Source organism: Pyrus communis, chromosome 3 (assembly GCF_041283825.1).
Source record: "Pyrus communis isolate YQ-2024b chromosome 3, ASM4128382v1, whole genome shotgun sequence".
Taxonomy (NCBI): Eukaryota; Viridiplantae; Streptophyta; class Magnoliopsida; order Rosales; family Rosaceae; genus Pyrus; species Pyrus communis.
The window spans coordinates 21,641,919-21,653,973 of NC_142567.1; the positions used below are offsets into that span (position 1 = coordinate 21,641,919).

A 12,055-nucleotide genomic window follows, 5' to 3' on the forward strand; every position below is an offset into this window, starting at 1 on the left:
AACAAGAAATTGGCTAATGTCGCCAGGGACAGCGGTCAATCTTTGCATACTACACCAAACTCAAAGATCTTTGGGATGAACTGTCTTCTTACCCTGAGCCTCTCACTTGTGATTGTGGAGCTTTGATCAGTCGTCGGAAAAGCAAAATTACGATGGAGAGATGAGAGGAAGGAAGAGGCAACTGTGAGCCGAGAAAACTTGAACATTAGGGTTTCATCAATTTCCTAAAAAAAAAAAGGCTAAAATGCCTCTGTGAGTCTTCCCGTCGAAAAGGGTGGATAACTATGGCTTGCCACCAATTGTCCCCTTTAAAAAAAAAAAAAAAAAAAAGATCATTCTTTTAATTAATGTGATTATTCACCTCTACTGGTACAACATCTTTTTTAAATTGATGTGTTAGTCCACTTCAATTTCTATATAAGTTGGTATGAAATTGTGATATATTTAGATGGTAAGAATAAAATTACTCTAAAAAAACTAAAAGAAAAAAAAAAAAATTGGTAATAAGCACTACTGTCATACATGATTCGTAGCTACATTATAGTAAATCGCCAATTTCTTTTTCAAAGAGTAAACTAGTCCAAATTGGATACAACAACTTCTTCACTTATAATTGATAAAAGCATTGTACGCAACTCCATCATATAAGTATGGTGATGTGGGATGACAGTTCCACGCTGCTTGTTCTCCATTTATGTTGCATGGCTTGGCTATTTGCTGAATAATCTTCTCTATTTCTTCGTCTGTAGAGTTTCTATTTGAGAGCTTCTCAACCATCACGGGAGCAACACAGTTGGTTTGAGTAACCGCAAGCACAAAATCACTTCCATACTTCTTCTTAAAAATTTTCTCAAGTGTCAATAATTCTGGAATCTCGTGGAAGCATCTTTTAGCTGCAAAAATTAAACTACTAATCGCTTGTTTTAAATTTTCGGGGCATTCCCTCTGCACTTGAATGACTGAGAGCCTACCCCTAACTAAGTTACAAAAACCCTTGATCAACACGTACGCCTCCAAAATGTTTTCTTCTCTTATCAGATCTTCGATCAAAATACGAGCAGTGCAAGTTTTATTAATTGGGTCTTGACCACACTGCAAGAGAGCACAAATTTTGTTCCTCATCTTCGCAATGTCCTCCTCTTTCCTCTTCCTTAACTTGCGTATCCCATCCACCACCAACACTGTTGTTTTGTCGCATTTTGTGGAGTCGAAAGCCCCGTTGAAAAGCCTAAGCCTCAATTTCTCGATGAGCTTCATGTTGTCGAGGCACGTAAGAGAACTTGACAATTTGAGGTGTGAACTTACGAGGGTGGAGGAATATATAGAGATTTTGAGTGGGTTTTTTTTTTTTTTTTTTTTTTGGGTCAGGCATTCATGGTGAGTTGAATTAGGGTTAAATTAGGAAAACCCAATTCGTGTAGGACGTGGCGGACCAGATTTCCTTATTTGTCTAGGAATCCTTTTCCTTTCCGGATTGGGAATTGATTAAAATTGTGTAGGGTGGAGGAATATATAGAGATTCTGAGTGAGTTTATATTTTTTTTTTGGGTTAGGCATTCATGGTGAGTTGAACTAGAGTTAAATTAGGAAAACCCAAATCGCGTAGAACGTGGCGGACCGGATTTCTTTATTTATCTAGGAATCCTTTTCCTTTCCTGATTGGGAATTGATTAAAATCGTGCAGGGTGAAGGAATATATTGATTAAAATCTCAGGCTGAAATTCTTTGCTGAGATTGAGGGGTATTTGGCGACAATTGTCATCATTCTGTGAGGTGCCATGTATCAGAATCCTGGGATGATAAGTTAAGATGAATAACAGGTTGTTAGAGGAAAAGTTTGTTTCTTATAGCAAGAGTTAGCTATCAAGTCTAATGTGCTCTCTAGTTGATATAGAAAAAGTGAGGTGCGTTGTAATTCTCAACTGATATCATACAAGTCAGTGTTTCTTCTTTTCTTCAACATCTCTCTCTCTCTCTCTCTCTCTCTCTCTCTCTCTCTCTCTCTCTCTCTCTCCCCCTCCAAACATTCTCTTCTGGTATGAGTAGCAGTCAAATCATAAGGCCTTACTGAAACACAATGTTTCACTCCCTTAGTCTAAATATACTAAGGACTTGTTAATGCTATAAATGAAATTGATAAATAAGTTGAATGCCTAAATGAGGTTCGCCTTTTATGTAGATGTGAAAGTGGTTAACTATAAAGGTTGTGCATGAAGATACAATAGTTGCGTCTGTTAAGGGAAGCAAACTAGTGAGCGATCTGATCATGATATGATATGGAGTGATTGTAGGATCATATAATCATGATCCGTCTTGCAGTGATTGGAGGAAAGGATTGTCTCTGTACAGTTACAAATATCCAGTACAAACATATTCACACATCAATTTATATGGCATCAGATCAGCACGATCCTGGTGACTCTCGACACCCATTCATTTTCCGCTACAAACACAACCAACCTTTACTACAGACACAGCTAACAGAGGCGGTGCTAAACACATCCGATCCTCTCACCTTACATCACTCGGATTCATCGAATCTTGTTCTAGTTTCAAAACTCCTCGAATGACAAAACTACGGACAATGGTGCCATTCTATGCGCATTCCTCAGAGTGCAAAGAATAAGCTCGAGTCTATTGATGGGTCTATCAAATAAAGCTCCTGCAACCACCGATGCAAAAGGACATGGATCCTCTTCGGATCCATTGGTCCTAATTCACCAAGTCAAATCATCCGGGTCATTGAAATTTAATCCAACGGCTACAAACAGGGGCCCACTTTAAAAGTTATAATAACTTTAGTCGTTAGATCAAATTTCAATAATTTAGATGATGTGACTTGGTGGATTAAGACCAATGGATCCGGAGAGGATCCATGTCTGATGCAAAATTTCCCATTTGGCAGAGATGCAACGACATGGTACTCTTGTGGACCTTGCAATCCAAGCACGATACTATTGTTGGCAGTAAACTCTACTGCAAATCGCGACTGCCGTGTGGAAGGTGTTTGCACCTAAAATATGCACAATTTTACTTAATTGGGTTTAAAAGCCAAAATATGACATTTTGGGGGACTAGTGTGCAAATATACAAAAAGTTGCATGTGAGAATGTTTCTCCACATGGTTTGAAGCTATGGCTTTATTATGAGTAAGGATGTTGGTAGACTTAGGAGATGGACATGTGGAGGAAAGAAGCCAACTTGCTTCTTTTAAATATTAATCTATTGCAAGCAGAATTAATAGACATGTGGTGGAAATGTGAGTTGGCCTTTTTTAATATGATTTTAATAGACATGTGGTGGAAATGTGAGTTGGCATCTTTTAATATTATTTTATATACAAGCTGGCAGTGGATTTCTCTCAACATGTTCAATGTTCTCAGCAAGTGGGTCTCTCTTAGTTCTCTATATAAAGAAGCAGAGGCAAAAGGATTATGGACACTCAACCAATCAATCAAGCAACTCTACTTAAATCAGCTCCTCAATTTCCTTGTAAACATTTACTTTTAGCCAAGCACCCTTTACTTTCCTTGTTTTTAGCTCTGCTGCTCACTCGGTAGTATTGATCTCCTTTGTATTTTTATTTACAACCTTCAAAGCCATTCCCCAAACCACTAGAACTTGCCACAAGACTAGAGCAACTCGCCCGATCCCTTGGGAACAAGCTCGAACCTTGTATTTGGCATCCCTTTGTACTTATAATGTTTTGTACTTTAAATAATTACATTTCTGTACAACTCATTTCCAGTCATTTAATTTACAAGCAATCTACAATACCAGTCATTTATTTTCCTCTGTCATTTACACTTCCGGCAAACCTGCCATTTACATATTGTTACATTTCTCCACATAAGTGAAGTCCTTATCTTTAAGGCAAAGAAAGAACCTTGATTTGAGCCACTCCCACTCAATGGCACAACCTCTTGGTTAGAAGTCGTACTCAGGCACAATCTCAATCATTCAAATCCCGTCTACTAGAGGCATCTAGTAGTGGCAGGCTCGCACCCACCAAATTATTGTTCAAGTAAATTTCCGAAATGCCCGCGAGGCCCATGGCGAATATTAGGGGCGAACAAAAGGATCTTGAGGATTGATTCTTACAAGGCAATAATTCAAGGATTTATCAAATTCAACAAGAAATTGTCTAATGTTGCCAGGGACAGCAGTCAATCTTCACATACTACCCCAAACTCAAAGATCTTTGGGATGAACTGTCTTCTTACCCCGAGCCTCTCACTTGTGATTGTGGAGGTTTGATCAGTCATCGGCAAAGGTGGAGGGGTACCATTAGTCATCAGAAAAGCAAAATGACGATGGAGAGATGAGAGGAAGGAGGAGGCAACTGTGAGCCTAGAAAACTTGAGCATTAGGCTTTCATCAATTTCTTTACAAAAAAAAAAAAAAAAAAAAGGCTAAAATGCATCTGTGAGTCTTCCTGTCCTTCGAAAGGGATGTATAACCGTGGCTTGCCACCAATTGTCCCCTTTTTCAGAAAATAAACAATAAAAAATAAAAAAGATCATTCTTTTAGTTAATGTGATTGTTGACCTCTGCTGGTACAAGATCTTTTTTAAATTGATGTGTTAGTCCACTTCAATATCTATATAAGTTGATATGAAATTGTGATATATTTAGATGATAAAAATAACATTACTCTAAAAAAAAAAAATGGTAATAAGCACTCCTGTCATACATGATTCCTAGCTACATTATAGTAAGCCGCCAATTTCTTTTTCAAAGAGTAAACTACTCCAAATTGGATATACTACAATTTCTTCACTTATAATTGCTAAAAGCATTGTACGCAACTCCATCATATAAGTATGGTGATGTGGGATGACAGTTCCACGCTGCTTGTTCTCCATTTATATTGCATGGCTTGGCTATTTGCTGAATAATCTTCTCTATTTCTTCGTCTGTAGAGTTTCTATTTGAGAGCTTCTCGACAATCACGGGAGCAACACAGTTGGTTTGAGTAACCGCAAGCACAAAATCACTTCCATACTTCTTCTTAAAAATTTTCTCAAGTGTCAATAATTCTGGAATCTCGTGGAAGCATTTTTTAGCTGCTAAAATTAAACTACTAATCGCTTGTTTTAAATTTTCAGGGCATTCCCTCTGCACTTGAATGACTGAGAGCCTACCCCTAACTAAGTTACAAAAACCCTTGATCAACACGTACGCCTCCAAAATGTTTTCTTCTCTTATCAGATCTTCGATCAAAATACGAGCAGTGCAAGTTTTATTAATTGGGACTTGACCACACTGCAAGAGAGCACAAATTTTGTTCCTCATCTTCGCAATGTCCTCCTCTTTCCTCTTCCTTAACTTGCGTATCCTATCCACCGCCAATACTGTTGTTTTGTCGCATTTTGTGGAGTCGAAAGCCCCGTTGAAAAGCCTAAGCCTCAATTTCTCGATGAGCTTCATGTTGTCGAGGCACGTAAGAGAACTTGACACTTTGAGGTGTGAACTTCCGAGGGTGGAGGAATATACAGAAATTCTGAGTGAGTTTTTTTTTTTTTGGGTCAGGCATTCATGGTGAGTTGAAATAGGGTTAAATTAGGAAAACCCAAATCATGTAGGACTTGGCGGACTAGATTTCCTTATTTGTCTAGGAATCCTTTTCCTTTCCGGATTGGGAATTGATTAAAATTGTGTAGGGTGGAGGAATATATAGAGATTCTGAGTTAGTTTTTTTTTTTTTTTTTTTTTTTTTTTTTTTTTTTTGGGGTTACACATTCATGGTGAGTTGAATTAGGGTTAAATTAGGAAAACCCAAATCGTGTAAGACGTGGCGGACCAGATTTCCTTATTTGTCTAGGAATCCTTTTTCCTTTTCGGATTGGGAATTGATTAAAATTAAGAGAATTTTAACGAAAAGCTCCTGATACTTTTCATTTAAATGAAAAATCACATTTTTACACTAAAAAGTCAATCCTGGTACTATTCACTTTACCCTTTATTTGATCTTTTCGTTAAAACTTAAAGTTTTCAAGCCATTTTCATTAGTTTTCTTTAAAATTAACTGGTACTGAAGTTTACTTTTTCGGCCTCATTTAAATAGTAACCGGATGGGGCGTTTAATAACACTACAATGCTTTCTTGGCCCTAAAATAAGCTCTGATTGTGCTAGTTGCATGTCCAAATACGAATCATTAGCAACACTTAGATAAGAAGCACAATCCGCTAAACCCTCGATTCAGAGTTGGAGTCCGTCTTCCAGACAAGAACCTCCTTTGCAGAGTTGGAATCCATCTTCTAGACGATCGCAGGGTCCAGCAGAACTTCCTTTGCACTTCAGCTGTTGTGGTCATTCTATTATTCCCAACTAAAGGAAGCCAAGGCAAGGCCATTTCTCAGGAGCTTCAAAGTATCTGGAGTATGATTGTCCATCTACTTTTGAAGAATCGGGTCTGGCCAACTCTATGGGCTCAATTAGTTTACAAAATTTGGTCTATAAATTTAGTCTCCCTAGTATTACCCTTCAAAATAATCAAGATTTTTTTTATTGCATTGACTGCTATAAGAGTCAAAACAAAATAATCAAGATTTAATTCCATTCCCGAAAAAGTGAAAACAAAATACTCAATGTTGTAGGCATATTTTACTGAACAATTATGGATGCCATAGAGAGAGAGAAAGGTGCAGCAATAATAGAGAGAAAGAGAGAGAAAGAGAGAGAGATGTGTAATTGTGGGTGTGTGTTATTCCACTCCATTGTGCCTTTATTTCGTTATTACGAAAGCATGTCAATGGTTCAAAGTATAAAAATAAATTATTGAATCGTTAATATCCAAAAGTGATATTCAGGTCAATAATTTTGGATTCATTATCAGATTAATGGACTACAGGTCACTTTTAATTAATTCAATAGATCAGGACGAAACAGGGTCGATTGTAGAAGCTAAATAATGTTAACATACGGGCTAATACTATTTAGAATGCTAAAATAATAGCATGTGGGTCGAAAAAATTGCCCAAAAGATAATTGGGCTTGGGTTGGGTACCTTGAGTAAAAGGCATGGCCCAAAAAAGAACCTCGGGTGTGAACTTCTCGTCATCGGGTGAGGGAGAAACCCCAGCCGCAACTGGGTTTCAAGGTTGGGCCTCGGGGATGGCATGGGACAAAACCCAGCAGATTTGCTAGCCTATTAATGCACGGGAGCCCAGCCACAGTGGGCTGGCGTTATTTAAGGACCAAACCCATGTATATGGGCTGATACTGGAGCAGGCTATAAGCCTTAGTGCATGCGAGACAGTAACCCAGCAAGCATGACAGCTTGCTGGCAGGGGCCGAGAGCAGAGGGAGGTTCAAAAGGAAAGTTGCAAGCTTCCTTCGTGATTGGGGAGTACGAGCCTGAGACAACCCAACCAGGCCAAAGGCCTAGGGTGTGTATATGCTTGCTGCAAAGCTGCAGTCAAGGTCCATGTGGGAGCAGCAAAGCCAAGAGAGATGCTGCCCAGTTTGTGCCGCAATGGGTGGTGCCATACCATTCCCAAATTTTTTTTCAACATATGTAGGGTTTAAGAAACCCTAGAATTGCTTCTAATTTAATTTGATACTTTGACTCACATATTCCACATAACAATTTAATTGTGTGATGCATGAAACAAATATATATATATATATATTGACAAATATATGAACATATACAATATATATATATATATATATATCAGAAGGAAAGTATAAACATAGGGGGGTTCATGCATCATGAGGAATGTTTTCATGCTTCATGGTTGTTTCAAATATCTTACTTTATTTTAAAAGTACCTGATTGGCAAAAAACAAATAATAGCCTTTGAATTTGTAGAAGATCTTTCTCTGTAAGCCAGAATTGCATCTTCAATGCGTTGTATCACGTTCAACACAGAAAAAAAATTAAATTGAATCAATAGCATGTAGATCAATTCAAAATAATAAATTAATCATAAAAAGAATGATTAAAACGTAATAATCCCCTTATTGAAGAATAAACTCTCTTTAGCGCAGCGTCAAGGGCGTGCTGATAACTTGTTGTAGGCATAATTTACTGAACAATTATGGAGGCCATAGAGAGAGAGAGAGAGGTGCGGCAATATTAGAGAGAAAGAAAGAGATGTGTATTTGTGGGTGTGTGTGTTATTCCACCCCATTGCCTTTATTTATAGTAGTAGGGAAGGTTAATTCCTTACCCTTTAGGATTACAACATTTAATAGGTAATTTACTCCTAATAGGAATATAAGATATATTCTCATATCTACTAGGATTTACACAATCACATTCCTATTCTAATAGGACTGCAACACTCAAAGTTTTTTTTGTGTGCATCTATAATTAGGCATAAGTAGTTAAGAGGCTTTTCTGTTGTCACTCCAGTCTAGGCATTAAAATCTCAAAACTTGCCCTAAGAGCATCTTCATCCGTTGGTGGAGGGCAATGACAATTGGAAGGCAAGGGCAGCAAAATTGTCCGTATTATTCACTTCAATTCCCTTTGTGCAAGTCTACATGTTTGGAAGAAAGAAGGCAAGGGCAAGAGTAATTACTATTCACAAATATATTTTTTAATTTTTACAATATTTTCTTCATCTTATTCCTACTTGACATTGTCGCCGTAGGTTTTTGTTTAATTTTAAATGTTTAATTGTCACTTAGTAATACAGTCTAATCGTATTCCTCTTCACTTGTAATGGAAAGGCCTTAGGTTTGATTCTTGCCAAATATAAAATTGAACCACATTGTTATTAGCTCATTGTGAGACTTAACCTACACCCCCACATCTTTAGAAGATAATATCGTTTGTTTACAACAACAAAAATAATGTTTAATTTGCAAGTATATTGAACTTTGTAAGATTTTTTAAGTATGAACTTTATAAGTTTTTTTTAATGTTTTTTAATAATTTTTTTTAAATAGCGATTTTGTAGATTTTTTAGAATTTTTTAGAGTTGGATTAATCCTAGCCGTTCAAATATTTAGAATCAGACGCACCACAATGCACCACGTGGTGTAACATCAAAATTTTTTATAGGGTAAATTACATTTTCATACATCAGGTTTGAGGTATATTTCAATTCCTTACATCTTCAAAACATTTCACTTTCATACCTTAAGTACTATTTTATTTCAAAATAAAACCTCCGTTACATTTTCCATCCATTGATTCGTTAAGTGCTGACGTAGCTGCCACATATATGCCACATGGCCGCCAAATGTCTACCACGTGGCAAAAAAAAAAATTTAATATTTTTTTTTAAAAACCTGAATTTTCTCAACACACAAAAACAAAAAAGAAACCCATCCCATCTCCCCGCAACCACCCCCCACACCTCTAAACCTGCAACAACAACAACAAGAAGAAGGAAGGAAGGGAAAAAAAAAAAAACAAAAACCTTGAAACCCATCCATCCCAACTCCCGAAACCACCCCCCACATCCCTAAACCTGCAACAACAACAACAACAACAATAAGAAGAATGAAGGAAAAAAAGCAGCCCAAACCCAGTCGAAGAAGATGAAGAAGAAGTCGCCGGCATGCGACCCAGCTGCCTTTCCCCCCTCCCCCCGCGGTGACCCAGCTGCCTTCCCCTCCCCCCCCCCGGGGGGACCGCGAACCAGCCACCTCCGCTCTGTTGGAGTTGAAATTGAAATCCATTTCTCACTCTCATCTCTCTGTCTTAATCCCCCTTTTTTGTCTTTGGTGGTTTTGGGTGGCGTTCGAACATAGATGGTGGTTGGGGTTTCTTGGGTGGACGAAAGAGGACCTGGGTTTTGACTCAAACGACAGCGACTGGTTGGTGGTTGGGGTGGGAGAATGGGAGCTACAGTTGCATTCTTCTTCTTCTTCTAGGTTGTAGGTTTTTGGGTGTGGAGGGACGAACTCGGTTCAGGCATTTTTTTTTTTCCTTCTCCTCCTCCTGCTTCTTGTTGTTGTTGTTGCAGGTTTAGGGATGTGGGGGGTGGTTGCGGGGAGATGGGATGGCTTCTTTTTTTTTTTTTTTGTGTTGAGAAAATTCAGGTTTTTTAAAAAAAAAAATTTTAATTATTTTTTTGCCATGTGGATGGAAAATGTATGGAAGGTATTATTTTGAAATAAAATAGTACTTAAGGTATGAAAGTGAAATGCTTTGAAGATGTTGTAAGGAATTGAAATAGACCCCAAACCTAATGTATGAAAATGTAATTTACCCTTTTTTATATTTTTCACTTTCATTTGTCATTTACATATTGTTACATTTCTCCACATAAGTGAAGTCCTTATCTTTAAGGCAAAGAAAGAACCTTGATTGGAGCCACTCCCACTCAATGGCACAACCTCTTGGTTATAAGTCGTACTCAGGCACAATCTCAATCATTCAAATCCCGTCCACTAGCGGCATCTAGTAGTGGCAGGCTTGCACCCACCAGTTTATTGTTTGAGTAAAGTTTCGAAATGCCCGCGAGGCCCATGGCGAACATAGGTAGGAAACAGAAGGATCTTGAGGATCGATTCTTACAAGGCAATAATTCAAGGATTTATCAGATTCAACAAGAAATTGGCTAATGTCGCCAGGGACAGCGGTCAATCTTCGCATACTACACCAAACTCAAAGATCTTTGGGATGAACTGTCTTCTTACCTTGAGCCTCTCACTTGTGATTGTGGAGGTTTGATCAGTTGTCGGCAGAGGTGGAGGGGTACCATCAGTCATCGAAAAAGCAAAATGACGATGGAGAGATGAGAGGAAGGAAGAGGCAACTGTGAGCCTAGAAAACTTGAACATTAGGGTTTCATCAATTTCTTTAAAAAAAAAAAAAAAAAAGGGTTAAAATGCCTCTATGAGTCTTCTCGTCCCTCAAAAAGGGTGGATAACTGTGACTTGCCACCAATTGTTCCCTTTGAAAAGAAAAAAAAAGAAAAAAGATCATTCTTTTAATTAATGTGATTATTCACCTCTACTGGTACAAGATCTTTTTTAAATTGATGTGTTAGTCCACTTCAATTTCTGTATAAGTTGGTATGAAATTGTGATATATTTAGATAGTAAGAATAACATTACTCTAAAAAAAAATTGGTAATAAGCACTGCTGTCATAAATGATTCCTAGCTACATTATAGTAAACCGCCAATTTCTTTTGCAAAGAGTAAACTAGTCCAAATTGGATACTACAACTTCTTCACTTATAATTGATAAAAGCATTGTACGCAACTCCATCATATAAGTATGGTGATGTGGGATGACAGTTCCACGCTGCTTGTTCTCCATTTATGTTGCATGGCTTGGTTATTTGCTAAATAATCTTCTCTATTTCTTCGTCTGTAGAGTTTCTATTTGAGAGCTTCTCAACCATCACGGGAGCAACACAGTTGGTTTGAGTAACCGCAAGCACAAAATCACTTCCATACTTCTTCTTAAAAAATTTCTCAAGTGTCAATAATTCTGGAATCTCGTGGAAGCATTTTTTAGCTGCAAAAATTAAACTACTAATCGCTTGTTTTAAATTTTCAGGGCATTCCCTCTGCACTTGAATGACTGAGAGCCTACCCCTAACTAAGTTACAAAAACCCTTGATCAACACGTACGCCTCCAAAATGTTTTCTTCTCTTATCAGATCTTCGATCAAAATACGAGCAGTGCAAGTTTTATTAATTGGGTCCTGACCACACTGCAAGAGAGCACAAATTTTGTTCCTCATCTTCGCAATGTCCTCCTCTTTCCTCTTCCTTAACTTGCGTATCCTATCCACCGCCAACACTGTTGTTTTGTCGCATTTTGTGGAGTCGAAAGCCCCGTTGAAAAGCCTACGCCTCAATTTCTCGATGAGCTTCATGTTGTCGAGGCGCGTAAGAGAACTTGACAATTTGAGGTGTGAACTTACGAGGGTGGAGGAATATATAGAGATTCTAAGTGAGTTTTTTTTTTTTTTGGGTCAGGCATTCATGGTGAGTTGAATTAGGGTTAAATTAGGAAAACCAAATTCGTGTAGGACGTGGCGGACTAGATTTCCTTATTTGTCAAGGAATCCTTTTCCTTTCCAGATTGGGAATTGATTTAAATCGTGTAGGGTGGAGGAATATATAGAGATTCTGA

The 12,055-nt window shown here is 37.9% G+C and overlaps 3 protein-coding genes across 3 annotated transcripts; all 3 read right to left on the bottom strand.

Moving 5' to 3' along the window:
• Positions 1 to 603: 603 nt before the first annotated feature.
• On the bottom strand, positions 604 to 1,257 carry LOC137714327 (uncharacterized). The gene has a single exon (XM_068453568.2). The coding sequence runs from the start codon at positions 1,255 to 1,257 to the stop codon at positions 604 to 606; it is 654 nt and encodes a 217-aa protein (XP_068309669.2).
• Positions 1,258 to 4,776: 3,519 nt separating this feature from the next.
• LOC137714326 (uncharacterized) lies at positions 4,777 to 5,430 on the bottom strand. The gene has a single exon (XM_068453567.2). It carries the CDS (start codon positions 5,428 to 5,430, stop codon positions 4,777 to 4,779), a length of 654 nt encoding a protein of 217 aa, XP_068309668.2.
• Positions 5,431 to 11,255: 5,825 nt separating this feature from the next.
• LOC137714325 (uncharacterized) lies at positions 11,256 to 11,795 on the bottom strand. The gene has a single exon (XM_068453566.1). The coding sequence runs from the start codon at positions 11,793 to 11,795 to the stop codon at positions 11,256 to 11,258; it is 540 nt and encodes a 179-aa protein (XP_068309667.1).
• Between the last annotated feature and the right edge of the window lie 260 nt (positions 11,796 to 12,055).